Source organism: Vanessa cardui, chromosome 2 (genome assembly GCF_905220365.1).
Source record: "Vanessa cardui chromosome 2, ilVanCard2.1, whole genome shotgun sequence".
In the NCBI taxonomy this organism is placed as follows: Eukaryota; Metazoa; Arthropoda; class Insecta; order Lepidoptera; family Nymphalidae; genus Vanessa; species Vanessa cardui.
Genome location: NC_061124.1, coordinates 13,714,648 through 13,739,476, shown reverse-complemented (window position 1 = coordinate 13,739,476; position 24,829 = coordinate 13,714,648). Strand labels below are relative to the sequence as shown.

The 24,829-nt window shown below is 32.3% G+C and overlaps 2 protein-coding genes across 2 annotated transcripts; one reads left to right on the top strand and one right to left on the bottom strand.

The window, feature by feature from the left end:
• Window positions 1–7,387: 7,387 nt before the first annotated feature.
• On the bottom strand, window positions 7,388–10,711 carry LOC124541603. Its single transcript, XM_047119523.1, has 3 exons — window positions 10,361–10,711; window positions 9,181–10,087; window positions 7,388–7,394 (listed from the first exon to the last, which is right to left on the bottom strand). The coding sequence occupies exons 1-3, from the start codon at window positions 10,698–10,700 to the stop codon at window positions 7,388–7,390; spliced, it is 1,254 nt and encodes a 417-aa protein (XP_046975479.1). The 5' UTR covers window positions 10,701–10,711.
• A 5,835-nt stretch (window positions 10,712–16,546) lies between these two features.
• On the top strand, window positions 16,547–18,647 carry LOC124542709 (cytochrome P450 6k1-like). Its single transcript, XM_047120625.1, has one exon. The coding sequence runs from the start codon at window positions 16,599–16,601 to the stop codon at window positions 18,090–18,092; it is 1,494 nt and encodes a 497-aa protein (XP_046976581.1). The 5' UTR covers window positions 16,547–16,598; the 3' UTR covers window positions 18,093–18,647.
• The last annotated feature ends 6,182 nt before the right edge of the window (window positions 18,648–24,829 follow it).

Genomic DNA, 24,829 nt, shown 5'->3' with positions numbered 1-24,829 from the left:
CGATCTTAAAAGCGATATAATCCTTTCCAATTTTAGTTCAATCGAAGAGGAAATAATTTTTTACTTTACGTAGATTTGTATTAAAATTAAATATCTGTACCGTTTGCAGTTCCAAAACTAGGACCTTGTGTAAGGGTTTATCCAATTTTTTAAGCAAAATATCAATCAGTCATCCTGGAACAAGAGGAGACGTCGTGTTCATTTAAGGTTCAAAGAATAGGGAATTTCTATAAAACGAAACATCAGCACTCTTGATTTGAAAAATTATTATTTGTTAACACAGATCTACTTAGCTTATTAAATCCTTGATTTGTAAGAATAAATTATAAGTAAATATTGGATAACATCACATAATGTATGTGATCTCTCTGATCTGACTCTGATCGTAATCTATGTAGCTGAAGCACTTATGTTTTGGAAAATCATAAGTAACGACGCTACCACACCACCCAGACCCAAGACAACATCGAAAACTAATGAACTTTTTTACATCAACTCATCAGGGAATCGAACATGGGATCTCGGAGTGGCGTACCCATGAAAACCGGTGAACACACTACTCGACCACGGAGGTCGTCAGAAAATAATGAATTATATTGTAAAGTACGTAATAGTATATTTTCAACCGACTTCAAAAAGGAGGAGGTTATCAATTCGTCTGTATTTTTTTTTTTATCTTTGTTACCTCATAACTTTTTACTGGGTGGACCGATTTTGATAATTTTTTTTTTGTTTGAAAGGTAGTAGTTACACCGGCTCCAAATATACCAATAATTATAACTACATGATATAATCGTTAATCGACTTATAAGTAGTCTAATATTTTTCACTTCATTTAACTTAGGAAGACTCTAAAAAATATGTTGAATACGCAATTATTTTTATTACTTTTTCGTGCATATTCATTGGTTTTAAAATAGTGTTTTGTTTGAAGTCGGTTTTTCTTTTTGTTAAAATTTTTATTTATAATACATAGGAAAAGTATAAAGGGAAAAGAAAAATAAAACGCGAATACAAATCCAAAGTTCGTAATTTAATTTCTTAAAGTTTCCGAACGTTAACTGGATAACGGTGATTGGGCCCACAAGTCTTAATTCGGTTTAAGATATTGCTTTATTGAGCAGATTCTTAAACTTAAACTTGGTACAAGCCCATCTGGGTAGGTTATTACCTACTCATCGCCTATTCTACCGCCAAACAGCAGTACTCAGTATTGTTCGTTCCAGTTTGAAGAATGAGAGAACCAGTGTAGTGCGTAGACATTATTAACTTAACCGTGTCGTAAATTCAAATTGTTTATAAAAAATACATTGGTAAAAAAGGCATATTATTCGATACAAGATTTTGTAGATGATAAAAAAGCTTGGAAATAATACCTGTTGACTTTCAGGCAGGATACATTACATACACATATAATTGTATTTAAACTAAATAAATATTTTGTTAACATAAGAATTAACAACATTAAATGCTTAAATATATATATGTACATATACAAATATGAACTAAAACTAGTTACTGTATAAATCTTGACCTCGTGGAATGGTGGCAAGTATTTAACTAATATGATTGTATTTTTTAAATGTTGAAAAAGAGTGACTACTGAGTTTCTTGCCGGTTCTTCTCAGTAGAATCTACTTTCCGAACCGGTGGTAGCTTCACTTACGTAATTGTTAAATGACGATTCAAAAGTGCTCGCATAGCCCACTTGAATAAAGTTTATTTTGATTTTGAGTGTAACAAAAGGTACAAGGGTCATCTTCGCTCCCAAGGTTGGTCTCGCAATGACGATTTAAGGAATGGCCAATATTTCTTACGGCGTCATTGTCTATTGCTCGGTGAAGAACACTTAACATTTGATGGCTCATTTGCTCCAAGTATTTTTGACATTTCGTTTTACTTATAATTTTCTTTTACAATCTTACTTAATTTATCTAAATTGTTAATGTATCATGAGCAGACTCGTCTAGCGTGCTGCTGAGAAAAATAATGTAGTCATTTTGTTTTCCTTGCGGAAACATTATTCGTTCGAACGCGGTGACAAGTGAAAGAATATTAATTGGCTCTTTGAGTATGTAAACAAGTTCATTTCAAAGTAAATCTTTTTTTCTCCTATTTGTAAAGGTTTTTCTTCTTATTGCCTAAACTTGAATCGTAAACGTGAAGGATGAGACGAATCGATTTCCGGGAATGTAAATTTGCTTCATTTAAGTAAATTGCTAAACTTCAGTTTATTTACGATTATTATCATTTATATATAAACTCTTTTTATACTTTAATTGTTTGTAAGCTGTTTCAATTATTGCATTTTTAGTTTGCATAGGATTTTTTTTTTACTTTTTTAGAATAATTTATATTTTACTGTGACAACTTTGTCTTCTAGGTAAGTATAAAAATGTCAATTCATAAATGGCCAGATAATCTTTTATAAGCCCTGAATATGTGAGTCGCCTGAGTCGTGAAAGTATAAAGCTAGTTCCAGCACGTTGCTCATTTGTTTTTTTTTTTATTTTGCGTACTCAGTACAGTTTTTGAATTGAGACCAATGAGTTAATGTATTTGTAATATATTATGTCATAAAAAAAAATATAGATAAAAATAAAGCGTAGATTATTTGTATTATCTTCCTATATAATCTATACTTATAATAAATCTGTAAGGATGTCAATTCTGTACATGAAATATTTTTCCAAAATAACTATCAGGGGGTGATCAGGGGTCAATACTGATGCCAAAAATGCAATCAGTAAAATTTTTGTCTGTCTGTCTGTCTGTCCGTATAACCGTTATAGAAACAAAAACTACTCGACGGATTTTAACGAAACTTGGTATAATTATTTTTCATACTCCTGAGCTGGTTATAGTATACTTTTCATCACGCTACAGTCAATAGGAGCAGAGCAGTGAAGGGAAATGTCAGAAAATGGGAGAAGTTACTCCAAATTTTAAGCTTCCGTCGCGTGTACATCCTTAATGGTTAAAGCTACATAGAAACTGTGTTTTACGGAAATGTTCTCCTTAAAATTATGTAAAAAATATCACATGACAGCCTTTGTCTATCTTTTATGGTTGACTCACAATAACACGTGTCACTCCCAATAGCTTAGTAGTTCGAAGCTTCCTGATTATATTTGTCTATTCCTGCTTTTATAACACTCTCAATCATCCCAAATTAAAAAAGTTAACAGTATTAACTATTCCATAAAAAAGAAGCATAGAAATCGGTATAGAAACACCAAAGTTATACATGAAATACGCTAATAATAAAGCTATCGCACGTGAATACTAAATCTATACTACTATATAAATCTCTAGGGTCTGCCTGTACACTTATTTTTGTCGTAATTCGTCATAAGTATTCTTTTTATGATTGACTGACATAATTTTTACCATTTGTGACATTTTTGTCTGTCTGTATGTTCTGCTACAACTCGAGAACAGATGCACCGATCTTTATAAAAATTGGTATACAGGAAAAACATGTGATTACGCAAATGATAGGCTATCTATATACAAAAGTAGATGTGTTTGTATGTGCGTCATCGATAAACTCGGAAACTATTTGATCGATCATTAAGATCAAATGAATAAAGAGATTATGCTATCCCCATTGATGTAACTCGCCACCAAGTAGCGCTGCGATATAAATATATCTACACCGTTCAACCGATTGTCATGAAAATGAGTACGTACAAGTATTTTGTCACGGAGAAAGTGATTATTTCATCCGTATCATTAAAAATAACCAACAGATGGCCATTACGACTATTACGATGCATTTATATGTCGATCAACCCATAAGTATAAAATATGAAATAAAAAATGCAAATCATTGATCATCATTGAATAAAATAATTTATATAAATAGAAACTACCATGACATTGAAGAAACAAAAGATCGGTACATCAATAATATATCCGAATCATCCAAAAGAGCTACGGAAACAACGTACCAACAGTAAATACGTTTAGAAACAAACAGAATCTGAATTTCTACTTTGAGAGTTGCCAAAACAGTTAGTCAACGTAATGATCAAGTTCCAGATCTTCGAACAAGAATCTTTATCAAGAGATACTGAAAAACCTGACGAGCGAGCCCATTTACTAGATGATAAACGATTAGAATAGACTAAGTCAAGAACTAGAACCAATCTCAATAAATCCCGATGTGATCATTGGTTCAATGAATATAGTATGCCCGTGTTGTCACGCTATGATGTTTAAAATAAACTGCTGATATAGTGCTACTCCACTGACAAAATGTATTTACCACAACTGGTTGAACCACCAGAACCTCTTCTTATCTACGTTACGGGAACTACTGAGGAGTCTGAATTTCCTTCAACATATTAGAAACTACAATTCTTGCTTTGAAATAACATCATTTGGAGCAACGAGCATTGTACAGTACATTAATTACGCGTCTTCGTTTAAAGTGTATCATATGATTGGTTCACTTCTTTCAGTATCTAAATAAAATCCAGTTTCTGGATATTTATTCCATGGACAACGTAGAAAAAGATTGATCTTCGATGCATGTTCAGTACCACAACTAATCGAGAAATCATCGCTAAATTTTGAATTGTGCTTTATGAAAATAAATGTTAAGTAAAAGATTTTAAAACTGCTCTAGAAGGTGAAACAACAAATGATTCAAAGTCATTATCAATGCAGATAGAATGCCATTGAATGCAGAGCATGAAAGGCGTTTTAATGCTGCCGTAGCTCCTGAAGTCACAGCTGTAGTTGTCGGTACAGAAATTACAAAACGAGGTATTGTCATCACTAAGCGACACAAAAACAAGGTGTCGCTGAAACGGACCCTAATAGTTATATATTTTACTGTCATAGTTTAAATGTTCTTTAAATTTAAATTGAAGGAAGAAGGCTTAGAGTCGAGATGGCCCAGTGGTTAGAACGCGTGCATCTTAACCGATGATTGCGGGGTCAAATCCTGGCAAGCATCGCTGATTCATGTGCTTATTTTGTCTTTATAATTCATCTCGTGCTCAGCGGTGAAGGAAAACATCGTGAGGAAACCTGCATGTGACAAAGTTCATAGAAATTCTGCCACATGTGTATTCCTCCAACCCGCATCGGAACAGCGTGGTGGAATATGTTCAAACCTTTCTCCTCAAAGGTAGAGGAGGCCTTTAGACCAGTAGTGGAACTTTACAGGATGTTGTTGTTGTTGTTATTGAAGTAGGCTTGAAATGAATGTATCTTAACGATAATCTTACCCGTATGAGTGGTTGATACGAGTGATTAACAACTACCGCCAACGATTTCTCGTTGTTATAACATTTCCTTTGTTCTTCAAATAGACAAATATTATCTTAGTCTACCCGTGACCACGAACACTGCAAAGTGCTCGAAACGTCGGGATGTTTAAAAATAATTAATATACGCGATTCATCCGTTATAATTAGTTTTATTTAAATGTGTAATAATCGCGAAAATTTAAGACAACATTATGAGAAATTGGGATTTATATGATATCATCATTGCGTTTATATTATGAAAATAAAAAGTTGTAACGCAGTTGTTAGTTGTTTTGAATCGTAATTATTTGATTTGATTTATACGATACTTTCCTACTAATATTATAAATGCCTGTGTTTATTAACAACGATCAATCCTTTGCCATATTTTAATATCGTTTTTTGTCGTATGTCGAGCGAAGTTACAAAGTAACGGAGCCATTTTTAAAGGATCAGTCATGTTTTATTATGTCAGAGACTGTTTCATACTAACGGCCCGTCCCGGCTTCGCACGTGTGGATATAAGTTTGTTTTTTATATTTTTGTTACTTTTTCTTCCGACATGACATGACGTTTTATATCAATGTATTGACACATTTATTTAAGTAGTGGTACAAAAATCTTCATCAAAAGTATAACACCTCGCCTCATTGCCTCCACTGTTACAGTAGGGCTGGTTGGTTTTCTGCCCAGATGATCGAAATTGCGATTCAACGGGGAAATGCTGCTAGCATTCTTGCCATCATTCCACGCGGTCAGGGTACAGTAACCAGTATTAGTTCATTTTTGTATATATTTAAGCATTTAATGTTATTAATTCTTATGTTAATAAATTAATTTACATAAAAACCTTAATAAATTTTATACTTAAACCTTCCTTATGAATATCTTTCTATTAGTAAACGCCGCATAAAAATCCGTTCAGTATCCTTTGTCTTACAATGTTATGTAATAAGATATTTTTAAGGTAAAACATTTTATACCATTTACTTGAAATTGAAAATTCAATATTGGATCTTCGATATGCCATCGCAAAACGCTTATAATGCGATAACAGCCAGTAACACCCATCGTAATAACGAAGCACTTTTCTCGACTTCTTTAGTTCCAACCTATATGAAAACCCAATTAACTGTCAACGATCGTGAGTGGCACACTTTGAGTAAGCCCTTTCATCTACCACCTGTCCGGTATGATACAGTACTTTATAATCGTGCTTTTTAGTTTAAAAATGTGTGAGTATGTGTTTAACTAACAAGTCTTTGTATTTTTAAGTGTTCAAATAAAAACTACTGGGATTTTTCCCGCTTTTTCCAGGTAGAATTTACTTTTCGAACCGGTTTATAATTTGATTTAGATTCTTTTGAATTGTATTTTTTTATTTTTATTTTTGTTTGATTTAGGAAACAAACAGTACAATTCACTTTTAAAGGTACTATATAAAATTTGCACATATACATAACAGTAAAGTTTTCAGTTTTAAAATTGATTATTTACCTTTTCATTATAATAGTAATAATACGAAGGTTTTTAAAATAAGAGTTCTATGTTTTATGGTTCTATCAAAACTGAAGTTAACAACTGGTTCTATAAATATATCGCTGCTGAAAATTTTAGCGTCATATTCATTAGAGACGCATAATTGTACTTATAATAAGTGCAAACTAGGGCAAAATAGGTACAAATGGAACATTTGAATTTGTGTATTATTATTTATATCTTTACATATACCTATATTGTAAATGTTTATTTTTACTATAGACGGAAATAAAATCATGCTAAAATCGTATTGTTTCCATAACTCTGATAATCACAGTTCATTGACCGATGTAACCACATTAGTAACGAATTTGATAACCATCTGCTTTTTTACATGAATATATAAGGATGAAAAAACTAAAAATATATATGATAAATGTATCAATAATAATAGATTTGTATATACTTATTAAGATGCGTTGTGTTAAAATCCATGTCAAAATTTATTCAAAATACAATAATTTAACCTCAAGCTTAATTTCATATTTGAATATTTTATCGAACAAATCAACCTTCGTGTTCGTAACAGGAAACAATGTGTTTTTGTTAAGCGTTTTATAATTCTATATCATTGTTATAATGTTGGTTTACAGACTGAAAGACGATATATGAATTATGAGAAATGAAGTCTTCATTAACTTAGAATCAAATGAGATACAGAATTGACAAATTCTATTTGCATTAAAAATGAATACATCAAATGCTGAAGTATAAAGAGTGTATAATATGTGTATTAAAAGTGATAGTCCGAGTCAGTGATGTTTCTTCACTCCTCCTTTAAAGGTTAAGGTTATAAGTGGAGGAGAACACATGTGCTGTGAAGGATAATTGTATACATATAAACAAAACTTAGATATTGTCAAGTCAAGTAGACGTAAGTCATAATGGCTGGACAAAAATATATTTCATATATGTAAATATGATTTGATAATATTATATAGTATATTTTATGGATGACGTGATCGAAATCAGTTAGGGCACCATCATATAAACGCATGTCTTTATTATGTACGCAAGCGTATATTGGTATGTTTACATAACTACGTGTGCAATATGCAATGTCGTCGTAAGAAACATAAAATGGAATTGTGGTGATACCCCAATGTATGTCAAAATTTACATTATATAAAATTTACATTAAATTAAAAGCGATTAAAATGAATAAAGTGATATATACAGTTATTTAAAACTATTTCAATAAAACTCTCACGTGAATTCTCCGCAATGGAAATAAATATCGTCCAGATCTCGTGTAGCCATAATTCTACTAATAAAATTTATCTCAGCCTTGTTTAGACCAAAACTAAGATAGCCATCAAACATAGCTTATAAAACGAATAGCTTCATTGACACGCTCTTTTTTTGAAAATCCCAAATCCAATCTCAATCAAGTACTAGAAGATTTTAGATATATCTCATTATCATTAGTTTGTTTTCCAAGGAGCGAATATAGTTATTAATTATTTTTAAAACAAGAAACAAATGAAACCGCACGTATGCTTTTCGAATCCCCAACATTATTTAAACTAAATTAAACATGCAGTTACAAACAGTGTTAATATTAGAATCGCGTGTAGGAAAATTACGCCTATTTTTTGTGTTAATTTATAACACACTAGATCTCAAATTACATAAGTTTGTCTCTTCTAACTTAAAATTAAAATATATACAATAAACGTTAAATTTGTGATGAAACTGCTTGCATACAACCTGCATTATGCATTGTTTTTAGGATAATAATAAGTAACTTTACATTGCCATTTTTTTTATTTCAACCTTTTAATATGCATTGCATAATTCATGGAACTGACAACGTTTTCTTAAAGAGTTCAGATTAGTTAATTTTTGGTATTTTTTTATAACAAATAGTTGTAAGCGAGTTGGGTAACTGAAAAATTATGATCTATATGAGATATAATATCCTTAACAAAAGTAGACTGATTCAAAAATGACTAAATGGTAAGACGAATTTGACAGAAAGATATAGAGGTATCTTTAGTCAGATTTCCCGTCATTATCTTAAACATTAGATAGCAGAAGTTGCATAGAATTAGAATGACATAAATAAGTAAATACATTATGACCAATAAAAGTCATACAAATCTGTTTGGGCGCTTCAATGCCCTTAAAGCGTTAACGATTTATTGTTGAACACAAAAGATCTAAAAACTATCTTATCATTTTGGAAGAAATTTCAATCACAAATAACTCTATAATAATATCTAAATATTCTAATAAATAAGGACATCAATCTGAAACACGATCATTTTTTAAATCATATATATTTTGACGTAGCGATTAATTCGTTTTCTGGTTTAGTTTACGTGTAATTCTTTGCCTACTTTTCTGATTAAACTTATTTTTTAAAATTGGAACTAACCATCTTTTAGTAACTAAGTGATCAATACTTATTACATTATTTTTATTAGATTCAGTAGTAGCTTTTGATGGACTTTCTTTCGATGTTTTTGGATCAAAATCTGTTTTTGGAATATCTACAAAATTATTATTTATGGTTTCATTTTCAGGAATACTTCCTCCAGTTAAACGATTTATGATATCAATAGTTATATTATTGTTTTTCTGTATTTCCTCTGACATTGTTGCAATTTCTTCTAGATATGTTTTATTATTTGCTGTTTCATTTATATTTGGTATATGATTAATGGCATATGTGTCTGTTTGTGTTGAGCTCATTAAAATTCTATCAACTGTTGTAGTTTCATAGAAACTATCCGTTACAGTAGTTTCAATAATATTTCCATCAAATATATCTGTAGAAGTATCTGTTGTTGTTATCGCTTTGTCATCAATGTGCATTCTTTTATTAATTTTCATATCAACGTTGTTATTGTCTAAACTATTAATGATAATATCGTCAATAAGTTTTTCTACAGAAAAATTAGCATCTGTCTTATAAATATATAAAGCATCTACATTAAAACTACTACCGTCTTCTCGTTTTGCTAATGACTTTTGTTGCGTAGACAACGCTTCGATTTCTGGAAACATTGACGCGAAGAATGTTCGACTGGCATCAGCATCTTTTTTGTAATGACGTATTTTATTTAACAGATGTTTTGCACCGAATAGCTTATTCATCGACCATCTTGTCCTTGACATGTCTAGTTTGTTTGTTTTCATCTTATCTGATCTTGTCTTCTTTACTTTCTCACGCAGATTATACCTCATTTCCAGTTTTGGTACCTTCCTGTACTTGAACACCAGTTCACGAAATGGATTTGGACTGAATATCAATTCGTGTGATGAGGATTTTTCTTTTTTTTCTAAAAAAGTGATTTTAAAATAATATAAAATATTATATTAATAAATCAAAATATTCTTTATTAGTAGATTCATATTATTACTTTGACTCGTTAAGTTTCAAATAATTACTTTGGAAAGCCATTTTTCCGAGAAGAATCGGCAAGCAACTCATTCATATATATACTCTACTCAGTAGTTTACTAAGCAAGGTAGTCTTTATTTATTTACGTTGTTCTTCACATGTCATATAAATCTACTGATATACTAACGTAGGTTAAATTATAATAACAAACCTGAATGCAAGTTTGTTCTAGGCACATGAAGAATATTATCAATGAGATCCTTATCACTATCCACTAGAAACATAACTGATTTAGTCGAATTGTGACCTTCGTATTGTATGCGGTTAACAGGATGAGCGGTACTTGTAATGTTGTCTGCTTTTCTTTTATTTAAATTTTTTAAACAACCATTTGGATAGCAATACGTTGGGCTTTCTATGCACATCTGCACACACACACAAACTGGTGGAGTTCGGTGGAACTCTGTAAATATGATGTTAAAAAACTGCTCCACCAGAGCATTATTTTGATCACATTGGTTTATGTTGTTAACTTTTCGGTTTACTATCATATACTGACTTTTTGATACTGAAAATATAGATAAAACATACTATGGATTACATTATTCATTCAAATATTCCTTAATAGTTATTGACAATTCAGTGGTCCCTACTATGGTCAATGATTCGACTCGAGACTCTAATTTGTAATATACGTTAGTAGGTTTTGCAGGTGGTTTAGTTTTCTGGATATATTTATTTGTATTATTAATGATTTCAGACCACTGACACTAAATTTTCGAATAGTCATCGCTGAATTTAAAGCCCTTATTATTCTGATTAAAAAAAAAGCAAGACAGGTCAGTTAAAACCAAGGACAGGTTAATTTATTTTTATAATTTGTCTTGTGGTCAGTACGGCGTCAAACGTCGTAAAGATAGTTCATGGATTGGCACAAATTGGAATAGTATGGTTATATAAGTTCTAGCGGCTGTTACTGACTCTGTAGATCTATTATATCTATAAAAATATTTTTCTACATTAAACTATATATGGAGCAATGCAATACACATAACACGAATTAAACTCAAAACAATTAGTAGGCTTATAATCCTATACTTACTTTCCAAAAAATTGAACAGTATATTTAACAATACACACAATTGGTACCTCATTATATGAATTACAGAATTGAATGAGACGTTATCTAATACAAAACAGATCTACAATAATGATACGTATTTACATATAAAACCACACGTGTCGAAGATAAGTGATACTTAATAAATTTGTTAATTATAATATTTAATAGTCTTGTTCTCTTAAATTGCGTTTACGATTTGATTTATACGTTCCCTTCAGCAATTGTATTGTGGGATGTTCATCGTTTTCCTGTTTAAAAAACATTTCAAATTCAATAGAGATTGTTTGTCATTATTGATTTTGAGGTAGCAATTGTATTTTTAGCTATACCTAATGTAGAGAGACTGATGTATAGATCACCTGATTAATTATGGGTACAGTTCAACTCCGTTAAAAAACTTTGGATTTTTAAGAAGCCTTTGTAAACCTTATACGACGAACGAACGAGTATACTACATCGAGGATATCTGATGCGATCGGCATCTACATGGCAGAGGAGCTACAGTATTGTTTGGACACAACAGATCCGCGAATACTTCACTGAAAACATTACTAATCCCTAACAAGGCCAATGCGCCACCAACATTGGTAACAAAGATAGAGAAAGCCTGTTGCACTGGCTCATTCGTCCTTAAAACTGGATCAAAACAATACTCTTTGTGCGTGTCAGCAAAATGTGACAAGTAGTAACTACCAATAGTAGGTTGGACAAAGCCTTACTACCAATAATTGTAATTCGGTGTCATGGGATTGTCCAACTATATACATATTTGACGTAAATGTTATAATGATATTTATACAATTTATGCTATCAATATAGTTCATGTTGTTAAAGTGTCTTAACCTGATAAAATGAATATCACGATGACTCGCCCAAAAATATGTTTATATTAATAGAATTTGCAAATCATGAGTGATAAGCAATAAAATTGTTTGTTTTCATTAAAAGTGTTAAAAGAGACACGTGATTTTATGGATAATTACAAATTGGAAAATTATAACGTTTTTGTATTAAGACCTAAGTATTTTTTCTAAATGGATTATTTTATTTATATTTACAGAACATAAAGCTCTGCATATTGACGGTCCTATCATCTGTACTAAGATACACAAGAATAGAACAGACTAGAAATAAAACAAGTACGACGCTATTAAGAATTTCAATAAAAAGTATAGTTGGAGACTGCTATTTTTAATTAAGACATTTCCTTCCTTAGAATACCACTCTTTGAAACTAACCTTATCCGGCGGTTTAGAACTTTCAAGAAAAGAGCGTACTCATTTTTTAAAGGCCACCAACGCACCTGCCCTTCCGGTCTTGCACATGACCTTGGGCGGTAGTCACTTTTCATATGATGGCTCCTGCTTGTTTGTCAGCTATAGCATAATATCATAATATAGTTTCTTACCAAATACTCGATGAATTTTGATGCCTTTTTAATTAATTTAGTGGCATCGTCTCCAAAAAACAGTTTTTTTAGTTAGAGATAGTTAATATTTCTTATGACAAAATTATCTTCGACAAACAAAAAAAAACGAAATATTTTTGTTATTTTTATGAAATATACGCATATTACTATAAAGACAAATATATCAAGAAACGTAATAAGATACAAAAGGTAAAAAAAATACCAACTGATCACAAGATTGTCTTACGAGAATCTTGATGGAGAATTCGTGCCAAGAATATATAGTTTATAAAAAAGATTTACATATTAAAATATACTTTATTTAAGTAGTCTTTAAAACCACTTTTCAAATCGAAATTTTACAGAACCATTCGGAATGTAGATCTACCACGAAGAACAGGCAAGAAACTCGGTGGTTATACTTTTCTAGCATTCAAAATACAATCTTATGTTAGTCTAATACATATATAATATATCCTGCCTGATATAAATACTACAATTAGTTAATAAACAGTAATTTATTTACAATTTAAAGTTAAACTACAACAAATAAAAATACAAGGATAAATTGTAACGGAAATGAATAACGAAAACAATTTAAATTTTAAAAATAATTGTAAATGCTTCTCTATTATCACATGCGATACTTTAATAATAATTACGAAGTGGTATTTAATGTCTTTCTAATTATAATTATATTTATTTATATAATTATAATTACCTAAATGATAATGCCCACTCCACAATGGTCCACTCATTAGCTAAACCACTCATAAGGCCCACTTAACAAGTATTAGGTGGGTAATTCCACTCAGGAAGAATATCGCAAGTTTTTTAAATGTCATTTAGTAGGATTTTAACGGATATATTCTAGAATTTGTAGACGCAATGAAAGGTTGTGTATTGAGAAAAATAGTTACGAATTTCCCATAATATGCACCAAACATATAACATGTCATATTGGCATGTATTATCAACAAAAATAAAGTATCTACTAACAAGATTCCCAACATTAAGACGTCTCAATTTGGTCGTATTATTTATTTCGTTACTTCTTTTTTTTGGCTTGGACTTTAGCGGCATTAAGAGGAAATGTAACCATTTAGGTTACATTTCTTCTTAATCAATAGACATGCACTGCTTGACATAAGCATATTCCAAAGTACGCCTAAACTTCTAGTTGTCCGCCTTCCGCATCCAGTCAGGTTCCATGAACTTGTGGCCTTCATTTCAAATAAATGGCACACACGCACGCACACATAAATGCTTCAAGTACGTAGTTCTTACATCATAATCCCAGATAATATTTAAAGATATAAGATACATATAAAAAAAGACACATTAATGTCGAAATATTTGTAAATAAATGTTCGGTTGTTTACAAATATTTATTAATAATTATTTATCGCTTAATTTTTAAAGGACTTTATCAAATCATTATGCCTGACGCCTGATGATGAACTAATGCTTGCTGGCTCGCGATGTCACCACTTAACTATGACATCTATTCCAACGCGCACAAAGAAATTTGCAACAGTGACAACTAGTACATAGAGTATAGTAAAACGCTTAGATTTTTTTATAAACTGGAAGACTTGAAGATCCAGTTTGATGCGAAATAGATTACATCTTGGGAGAAGTCTATGTCGATGAATATTGATTAGATACAGATAAACAGATCGATAGCAGACAATTGTCAAAACATATCATAATTATATTTGACCTTGAAACATAATCGGTTGTTAACCAATTAAATCGTTAAAATTATGTCATGATGACTGGCACAATAAACTATATGTAATCAATTAATTTCATCTTACATAATATACACAGATAAGAAATACTAAAAGTCGTGATCTGAATTGCGTGCGTTTGTTTACTAAATGTATGAACAATTTATCGTTTAAAAAGTTAATTCTTTAATTTATTTAATGAATGAAAAATCTGCCACTGTGTATCTATTACATTATATTAGTGCAGCATGGTAGAATAAACCTCCCCAAATGTATCAGTGGCCGATACATAATTATATTTGATGTTATCACCTTAAAGAAAGCCCTTATATCATTATAATAAGATTCAAGATCGCCTGGTTGTCAGTCAGTAATCTCTTAATAAACACATCGTACGTCCAACTTGAGGAGCGAGTTACCCAATGTAACTGCCTGGATAGGTGACTTTAACACCTAATAGCTATCGATATATCGATTATTATAGGGTTGTTCGTCACTTTTACCTTAAAAACTACCCAATGACCTTGAAGGCAAAATTTGTTTCACACAAAATGACATTAAATTCAGGTTCAGTGATTTGACCGTGAAAAAGAGCAAGATAGATAAGGTGACAGAAATAGTTTTGCATAAAAAGTATTAGTAGAGGTTAAAAAATATACAAAATAAAAAATGAATCATTTTGTTATGCCAGTAAATGCCTTATTTTACTTCTATTGGAAACACAATAAGGTACGAGAGCGAGAAAGACAACTGCTTGCGGCCGCCTCAAGTAATATAACATGTTTCATAATTGTTACTCTTTGTGTAATGTATTATAGATGTTTAGACATGTAATATATGAATTATTTAAAGAAGAATGTAAAGTGTAAGAAGATAGTAAACTATCTAATAAAAATATGTTTAAAAATGAAAACATAAATTGTATTTGTTCCTATTGGATCGTGATAAACTAATGCGTACTAGCAGCACTTAGACTCAGTTCGTACTTATGGCAATTAAAGACATGATACAGACGGACATCAACCTTGGTAATGATAATGACATCCGATGACATTACATTATATTTAATAACTTGGTGTTGTCCACGACTTTGTTCGCTGAAATAAGTTTTGATATGAATGATCTATGAATAAAAATAAACAAAAAATCATTTTTTAACAATCCATCTCATCCATCAGACACTGGAAATTCTTTATATTCACAGGCCCTTTCTTTTTTTGTCTCACTGAAAAAACGCTTTACGCGCTTCCCCCACGTGATGGAAAGTTGGGGGGGCGTGGGACTCCCCTTAGCCCTGGACGCCGAGTGCGCCCAAGCACACCGGGTTTACCCACTAAAAAACCAGTGGTACTATATCCGTCTTTCGGCGGACGCCACGGAATCTCTTACGCACGCTACCATGCCGCCCTGACGGTCGGCCCGCCTATACGGGCCTCCAACACCTAGGGGGGATTCCCAGGGTTCGGGGACCCGGCGTCTTTTCCTTCTCCCCGGCCATCATGTGCGGAGCGAGTCAGCGGCGGCATTCTTTTCGCCGCAAGGAGGCGCCTCTGGGGCCCCCACGCAGCACACTCGTACAGGGTGTGGTACGCCGTGTCCACTGGCGCACCCGTGGCAAGAGGGTGACTCCTCCTGCCGCGCTATCCCGTGCAGGTACTTCCCGAAACATCCATGCCCGGTAAGTACCTACGTTATATTAACAGGCCCTAAACATTGGCCCTAAACACAGAAATATTAACCATTTCTTAAATCGCCAATGCCCTAACCATCTTTAGAACCCACTCGATATACCAGAACACAAAAAGGCTAAGTATTGCTGTTTGGCGGTAGAAATGTCTACCCCGATGAGGTTGCACAAAGCCCTTCAAATATTTTAGAACGACTATAGATAAGATAACAGTACTTCATAATTTATTTAAACGTAGTTAAAAAATAAACAGACATTAGGCACTTATCATAAAATACAGATTATAATTTGTTATATACACAGAAGCAAATGAATATATACAGACAGAATGTGAGCTAGGTTTTGCTAGTAATGTCTATTTCCCCAACAAAGCTACTTACACGTGACAGTAGAAAAACATAGTAATAACATAATCTATTTAAATGCAATACACTTACGAAGTTTATCATTAATTCAATGTGATTCGATTCAAGAGCAATACAATATTACTCTATATCAATGTTTCTCCTGATCATACTTAGTGTTATTATCATAATATTCAGTCTCATCTATTGGAACGGTGAATCCAATGAGAGATATTGGAAAAAACGTGGTGTTAAATTCTACACGAAGAACAAAGTTCTTGGAGTATTCTGGGACTTCCTGACGAAAGATGGACCTTTATTTCAATTATGGCACGATATTTACAAGCAATATCCTAACGAACCCGCTGTTGGTGTTGGATCTCTTCTCACGCCGGCACTTTATGTTCGAGATCCAGTAAATGTACAACATGTATTGGCAACAAACTTCAACGCGTTCAGTCACAGAGGATTCGAACCCAACAAAGAAGATTTATTGGCAAATAACATTCTATTCCTGAATGGCAAAAAGTGGCAGCTAGTCAGACAGAGCTTAACACCTTTATTTACTTCAACCAAATTGAAGAGCATGTTTTACATAATGGAAAAAAGTGCACAAGATTTTATCGGTTATTTAAAAGAGAATCCGAACTCAACGAAAGGCGATACATTTAATAATCTATCCACATTCTGCAGTGCGGCCATCGGTGCTGCTGTATTCGGTGTGACTACTGAGTCAATATTTAAGTCTCCTTTCTTAGCAGTGGCGCAAAAAGCATTTGAACCAACTTTTATACGAAATATTAAATTTACTATTTCTAACCTGAGCACGAATCTGTTTAAAATATTAAATATCAAATTATTTAAAGAATTTGAAGAATTCTTTATTAGCGCAATTAAGCAAGTAGTTCGTCAACGTGAACGTGAGAACGTCAAGAAACATGACTTTGCAGATATGTGTGTGTCAATACAAAGTAAAGGAACATTGAAAGATCCAGCGACGGGCTTCAAATTGGAGCCCACCGATGAACTTCTCGCAGCTCAAGCGTTTTTCTTTTTCATAGCTGGTGTCGAGCCAACGGCGTTTGCGATGTTCGCAACACTGGTAGAGTTAGGTAAAAATCCGGAAATACAAAAACGCTTACATGAAGAAATTGACGAGGCATTTGAAAAGTGTGATGGTAAATTGACGTTTGATGTAATCAGCAATATGAATTATTTGGATATGGTTATGTCTGAAGCTATGCGAATTCATCCTCCTATCGGATTTTTATCAAGGCTTTGCACGGAAGATACAGTGCTCCCTGTTGGAAATATCAAGGTCGATAAAGGAACGAGAATATTCACGCCAATTTACGAGCTGCATCACGATCCGGCGTATCATCCGGATCCAGAAGTTTTTAATCCGGAGAGATTTTCTAAAGAAAACCTAAAAAATATGATAGACGTCACCTTCCAGCCTTTCGGTAAAGGTAATAGAATTTGCGTTGGAATGAGATATGCGCAGTTACAAGCTAAGACAGGTTTAGTTTATTTGTTGCGAAACTTCACCGTGAATACAAATGTTTTTAAAGGAGGTTTGAAATACAAAAGAGATCAAGTGCAACTAAGATTGACCAATGTGGATGTAGAATTTTTTCCAAGAACTTAGGTATATTTAAATAAATATTATTGGTTAATATCCCACAACTAAATGGTCCTCTCTTTTTTGAAGAGATGATATTATTTATAAAATCAATTAATAAACAAGTAATATACGTACAATTAATCTTTATGAGACATCAAAAACAATGTCATAGCTGTGAAAAATACTGAATATTTTCAATAAATAAAAATAACTACAAAAAAATGTTGTGTTTAAATTTTAATTACTTTTTAATGGGGCACAGATACTGATGATGTAATTTAAATAGTACATATTTATTGATTGTCATAAATAGTGCAGTAGAAACTATAACCGTGTTAGAATATGTCATTAAAGAACGCATTAGCACCTATTATGCATACTGCTGTGGAAACAACTAAAATACTCTATGAGTACCTACATATACAACAAATTCTATTCTTTTTACCGAGAAGTTTGCAAAGATCAGTCTACTAGATAATTTTTACTTGGTAGTTAATGGTCAACTTGCCCCATAGCTTTCATCTGTAAGATATACCTTCTTAACAGCCAATGCATACCTCATTAAACATTTTTATAGTTATTGTCAAATAAAAAGTAAAATGTTTTATATATAACTTTATTATTATGTAATAATTATCTTTACATATAATACAATTGGAGTGTCTGTTTGTAATATTAAAATAGCCCTTTTTTACTCAATGCATATTATGTATGTGTGTATGTACCGTGACATATACCAAAATAACATTTTTGTATAATTTTTGAATGTCTGTATGTCTGTTTGTACGGAACTTGCACTGGCTGATAACTGATATAATAAGGACTAATTTAGGCTACAATAATATATTTTTTGTAAAATTCCAACGCGTACAAGGTCGCGGGCACAGCTTGTCATCTATAATATTTACTTAAGTAATCTTTTGAAATTACAAAGAATAGATCCTGGCGAACTAAATGAGACACGAAGATATATCTTCCCTTCTGATTGCTTTAATAATAAATCAACGCGTTAAGGAGTAGCATAATTCACTGGACAAAATTATTTCTCCCAGCGGCGATAAATACGTGTGAAAAAATGAAGGTTACCTCACTTTGTTTTCATATATATTCGTTTTATTGTATAAGACGAGCAAAAAAGTGGTCACCACCTTATATTCCTAACATCACCAATGCGCAACTAACTAAAGGAACTATGATGATATGTCTTCCGTACCTACAGTTAAACTGGCTCACCCTTCAAACCAAAACACTACAATACTAATCATTGTCATTTGGTGGAAGCTATATGACGAGTGGGTGGTACCTATCCATACTTGAACAGAGCTATACCAACAAATATTTAATAAGCAGATGAAAATTGAGAAATGCTTATCCGGGTTTAAGCCCTCAATCTTCACATAGGATTTACGTACCATTTTGTAACAAAATTAATAACGATCTTGTAACCAAAAATAGTCGTTTTCACTTTCCATTTTCACCAGCAAAGTTTTGCCTGTGGGTGGATCGTGTATCGAGACATCGTAATTGTATTTGTTTCTTGTTGTTTGTTTAAGCGTCTTTCAATTAAACCGCCTACGTGAGCTATACTGGTCGGTTTAGGTGATCCACATGTAGGCGTCCATGATTATATTTTATCTCAAATGACATTTATAAACTTTGCGCCAAAATACATAATAACATAACACCTAGCTTTGGGACTATTTTTGTTACGTATACAGATTAGAAGACGAGATGGCCTAGTGGTTAGACAGCGTGCATCTTAACCGATGATCGCGGGTGCAAACCCAGGTGGCATTACTGAACATTCATGTGCTGAATTTGTGTTTATTCATATCGTGCTCGGCGGTGAAGGAAAACATCGTGAGGAAACTTGCATGTAATGTGTTCCGAGCCTTCTCTTTGAAGGGAGAGGAGATCTTAACCCCGCAGTGAGAAATTTACAGGCTGATTGCTGTTTTATATAGATTAGTATTCAATTATTAAGTCATTAATATAATTTATTACTAAACATATTCATTTGCAATCCTACTTCTTATCCAAGAAATAAAATAATTCTCAAGAAACAGCGAATACTTTTATTTTCATGGTGAGTTTGAAATGATTCAAACAACACAATGAGTATTATATTCAAAGAAGCGATTCATTTCCATCAATTTAACGAAGGAAACATTCGGATGATGGCAATTGAATACTAGACGGAGTACTTTGTCAATTTATCAATTCGTTGCAGCGTCACGTCGGAAATGCGTCATCCGGAAATTATGTTGTTTCGTAAATGTATTGAGATGATAAATTATAAGCTAATATTTATGTAATAATAAACGTGAATTTTTATCTAGTTATATTGCAAAGTATGTTTCGAGCTTTAAATATAATTTGAATTACAGTGCCATTAAGAAAAAAATAGCATTATCACGTATCAAAGCCATTGCTTACTTTCAAGAAAATGTTATAATATATTCAGTTCGTTCAAAAACTTCCCTACGACAAAGTTGAACTTGTATAGATGACTAATAACTACAAAATCACCGAATAAATAAACCTTCACACCTCGTTCATAACGTAATATATATTCATGGGGCATACCCATAGGATATCCGGTACACAATGGACACCTACAGGACCCATAGCTGTCAAAAAAGTGTTATGTCTTCGAGACCTTAAGCGATTTTGGTGGTGTTGTTAATACAACATTACTTTTAACGGGAACATCACTATATTATGTCACTATATATATTGAAAATCAGTTACTGTAGCATCTTTTAATTGCTATTACAAAACAAAATGGCAATTTAACTATATATTTCTAAAAGGAAATAAAAATATATGATAAAGTAAAAGATAATCAAAAATTATTATAATATAATTTTGTAACGGCACAAACGGCATACGTATAGGAAAACCCAACTGATCTCAGTCACCTGGTTGGTTGTATCCCCACTAAACTTATGCAGATGCTGAAGTAAAATTACTTTATTCGTAATGTTGCTCATTGTTTGATAATCCGTCACGAATGGAGTACTTGGCCGTATACATTTATATATTTCATACATTAAAAACTAACGACCCACCTCAGCTGCGCACGGTTGCAATACTGTTACTAAATATTCTACAGAATTTGTTTATTTACCACATCACATTTGAAACATCTAACTTTTAATCTTCTTTACTATATTGTCTATGTCCACATACAAAAAAAAATCCCCTCGAATCACTCTATCAATAAAAAAAACCGCATCAACATCCGTTCCCTAGCTTATATATTACATAGCTTACAGCTTACATAAGGACAGACAGCGGTAAGCGACTTTGTTTTATACTATGTAATGATAAAATTACAAAGTTGAAATTTATTCAATCTATAAAATGGCTTGATACTTTCCTTTAAGTTCTTGCGTTGAGGTATCGTTTTATGCCATAGAAACTATCCGAACGTCATCTGCTAAACTCGCAAAACATATATGTCAATGTGAATATGTCAAAATTTAAGCGATCCCTTCGGCAATTGTCAATTGAAAATAATTCTTTAAAGACAATATTTTCTTTAACTTACTATAACTATATGGAAATGCAAAAAATAAATAGCATTCAACATTTTATGCCTTAGCAGTATTTATAACATTACGAAGTATCTTTGAAATCTTTTATTTTTATAATGATTTTTCAAAAGTCAATTTATGTATTTTTTATAAGGGTTTACAAAAAAATTACGTCCGATCCGTATCAAATTATAATTTGATGCGGATAATTTTAAACGCACTTACTCGTTATTTTTTTTTCGTAAGTCACTTTTAATAAATGCTTATTTGCTTAAATGCTTTTTTTTTTCGTTGACATGCTTTAAATTATACGTTTGTTTCCTTACTAACATTTTTGGTAATTGGTTTAATTAAGTGGTTTCTTATTAAGTATTTAAGTTATTAGAATAAGATATCGCAAGTGACATTGACGAAATAATCTGTCTTTTTGGCACAAATAAAAGCCACAAAAGAAAAAAAAAGAATAAGAAGATAGCTTGAAAGAAGATTCTTAGTAATTTGTTAAATGTATGACAATTCTATATAATCTTATATTAAAAGTTTTATTAACATAAGAATTAACAACATTAAATGCTTAAATATATATATACAAATATGAACTAAAACTAGTTACTGTATAAATCTTGACCGCGTGGAATGGTGGCAAGAATGCTAGCAGCATTTCCCCGTTGAATCGCAATTCCGATCCTCTGGGCAAAAAACGAACCAGCCCTCTTGTCACCAGTGGAGGCAATGAGGCGAGGTGTTATACTTTTGATGAATTTTATAAATTATATTTATGTATATAGATGAAAAAGATAAGGCGTTATTGAATGTGTTAGATATATTATTGTTAATATATTAAATGCAAATTTTCTGATCTACATATATAAAACACAGATAGTATATAGAATGATAATGTCTCGTGTAGTTGAATCGTCGACACAGAAATAATCGCTTTTTTTCTGATTGTGTAAATTATGTTCACCTTACTTACTTCACGTTACAGCATCAGCGTTCACCAACACAAGTAGCTCCACTACTAACCAGGATACTAGAGTTTTGAGCCTTATCTATCCTGTCTGTGTCACCTTGGTACAGAGCGTGGCCAAGCGTGGCGTGAAACTGCGATTTTTCATCACCTCTGCTTGCTTGACATAAGTATTCGGGGTCCCTCACGGTGAATCAGTTTCATGTGTGTGTGTGTGTGTGTGTGTGTGTATGTGTGTATTTTCTCAACATAGGGCGTGTCGCATTGGTCATATTGATGTATATGTCTTTCAGAACGTGTATTGTAGCTTTAGTCTGCGCGGTCGGTTTGCTTTTCGAATACTCTGTGTATTATGAGTAGGCTTGAGCTATCAATTAATTGGTATTTAGGCGACTTTGTTTTTTGATAATCGAGATTGAAGTGTTTATGATAGAATGAATGTGAAGTTGGAACGATACCTACCAATGGAATAAAGTACTTTACTTTATACCTTATAGAACACCATCCAACACCAGAGAAAATAAATTAATACAACACGAATCCAGCCTATATAAAAGAGGCGTATAAAATATTTCAATACACACCGCTTTTTTTTCTTTACAAGCTTTTATATACTTTACCGGAATTTATTTATTGTAAGACAAATCTTACCTACTTCCGGGTGTCCTATTGTGCCGAAATTTTTGTTTTTTGCAACAATGCACGATTAACTAAACTCAGCCATTTGGAATCCAATTTGGTGGACATCGCGAAATATTGTTTTTGTAATCTCAATGGTATATCAAATGATTTAGGAAAGTATAATACGATAAGCCAAATCAAGCCAAATAATGGACCTTTTTTTCATTGAGCTGTACTGATTAAACATCAAAAAACCTTCCAGCGTCGAAGCTTTAAACTAAATTATAATTTAATAAGCGTAATATATATATGTGTCGAAGTACAAAGATTTTAATTAGGTTTTTTTTTTTTATCGTACATGCACGCGGCGTTGTTATGACGTAGAAGACATGACAGCCGAAAAGTCATATTTCAGGGAATATCGAAAGAAAGATATTTCGAACGTGAAAGACTAGAGTCGAGATGGCCCAGTGGTTAGAACGCGTGCATTTTAACCGATGATTTATGTACTTAATTTGTCTTTATAATTCATCTCGTGCTCAGCGGTGAAGGAAAACATCGTGAGGAAACCTGCATGTAACAAATTTCATAGAAATTCTGCCACATGTGTATACCACCAACCCGCATTGGAACAGCGTGGTGGAATATGTTCCAAACCTTCTCCTCAAAGGGAGAGGAGGCCTAAAGGCCTCCTCTGGGCTAAAGCCCAGCAGTGGGAATTTACAGGCTGTTGTTGAAAGACTAGAATTATATTTTACATTACACCATGTCTGATACCGAGCTGAGGCCTTACTCCTCGTTATATACCTAGAGATATACAAAGTTAATATATGAAAAACACGACTAAAACAACATTTCCTTAGTCATCCGGTAGTTTATTGTAATTTTGTAAAATACATTAAAGAAGGGTTTTAAGTACAAACTTTATCAAATTATGTTTTTGTAAGCTCAATTAAATAAATAAATATTGTGCTTTATTTTGTTTTAATTATGATGATTCAAAAATTTTACGAGAAATAATGAAATTTTTTAAAGTGATTTTATTGACCTTAAATACGTTGTCCATTTAATATAGATTAATACAGTTATTTACAGCATGTAATTTAAAAATATATTTTCGAAGATATTACAAATTTAAAATGCAGATACAGCGGTTTGTATTATCTAATGACAAAAAGCTGTGAACGTTGTACAGGAAGACATTATATAGTATGTTTACTATCAGCATTGCACCCGTGAGTACGTGGGTCACTTATACGTGGGTCACATATTTCGAAAAGAACCATTCAAAAATATCATAATTTTATAAGAAATTGTTCCATGGTACAGTCGGGGTAAGAAAAGGTTCGTCACCTTAAGATCTATTTTCGTGTGCTCAGTATGAGCGATTATCTGCTTTACCGATTGAGAATGACATATTGCGTCGCATAGATTTGATGTTTAGATTCAAAAGGTACTAAGAGTTTACGACTTGATAAAGGAATGAAATCTGACGAAGGTTTTCTTACATACAATAAATTCTTATAAACGATGGCGAATTTGTCACGTCGAAAACATATCAAGATATTATCTGTCAAAATCGCTCGTTACTTCGGCAATATAAAGTTATGTGCTTCGGTTGTTATCGGGCA

Bases quoted from the DNA above. Each gene is read 5' to 3' on its own strand.
- LOC124541603 (XM_047119523.1), bottom strand. From the start codon at position 10,700: ATGATAGTAAACCGAAAAGTTAACAACATAAACCAATGTGATCAAAAT. The intron at 10,088-10,360 runs GTTTGTTATTAT...TCACTTTTTTAG, and splicing joins TAGAACAAACTTGCATTCAG to AAAAAAAAGAAAAATCCTCA.
- LOC124542709 (XM_047120625.1), top strand. From the start codon at position 16,599: ATGTTTCTCCTGATCATACTTAGTGTTATTATCATAATATTCAGTCTC.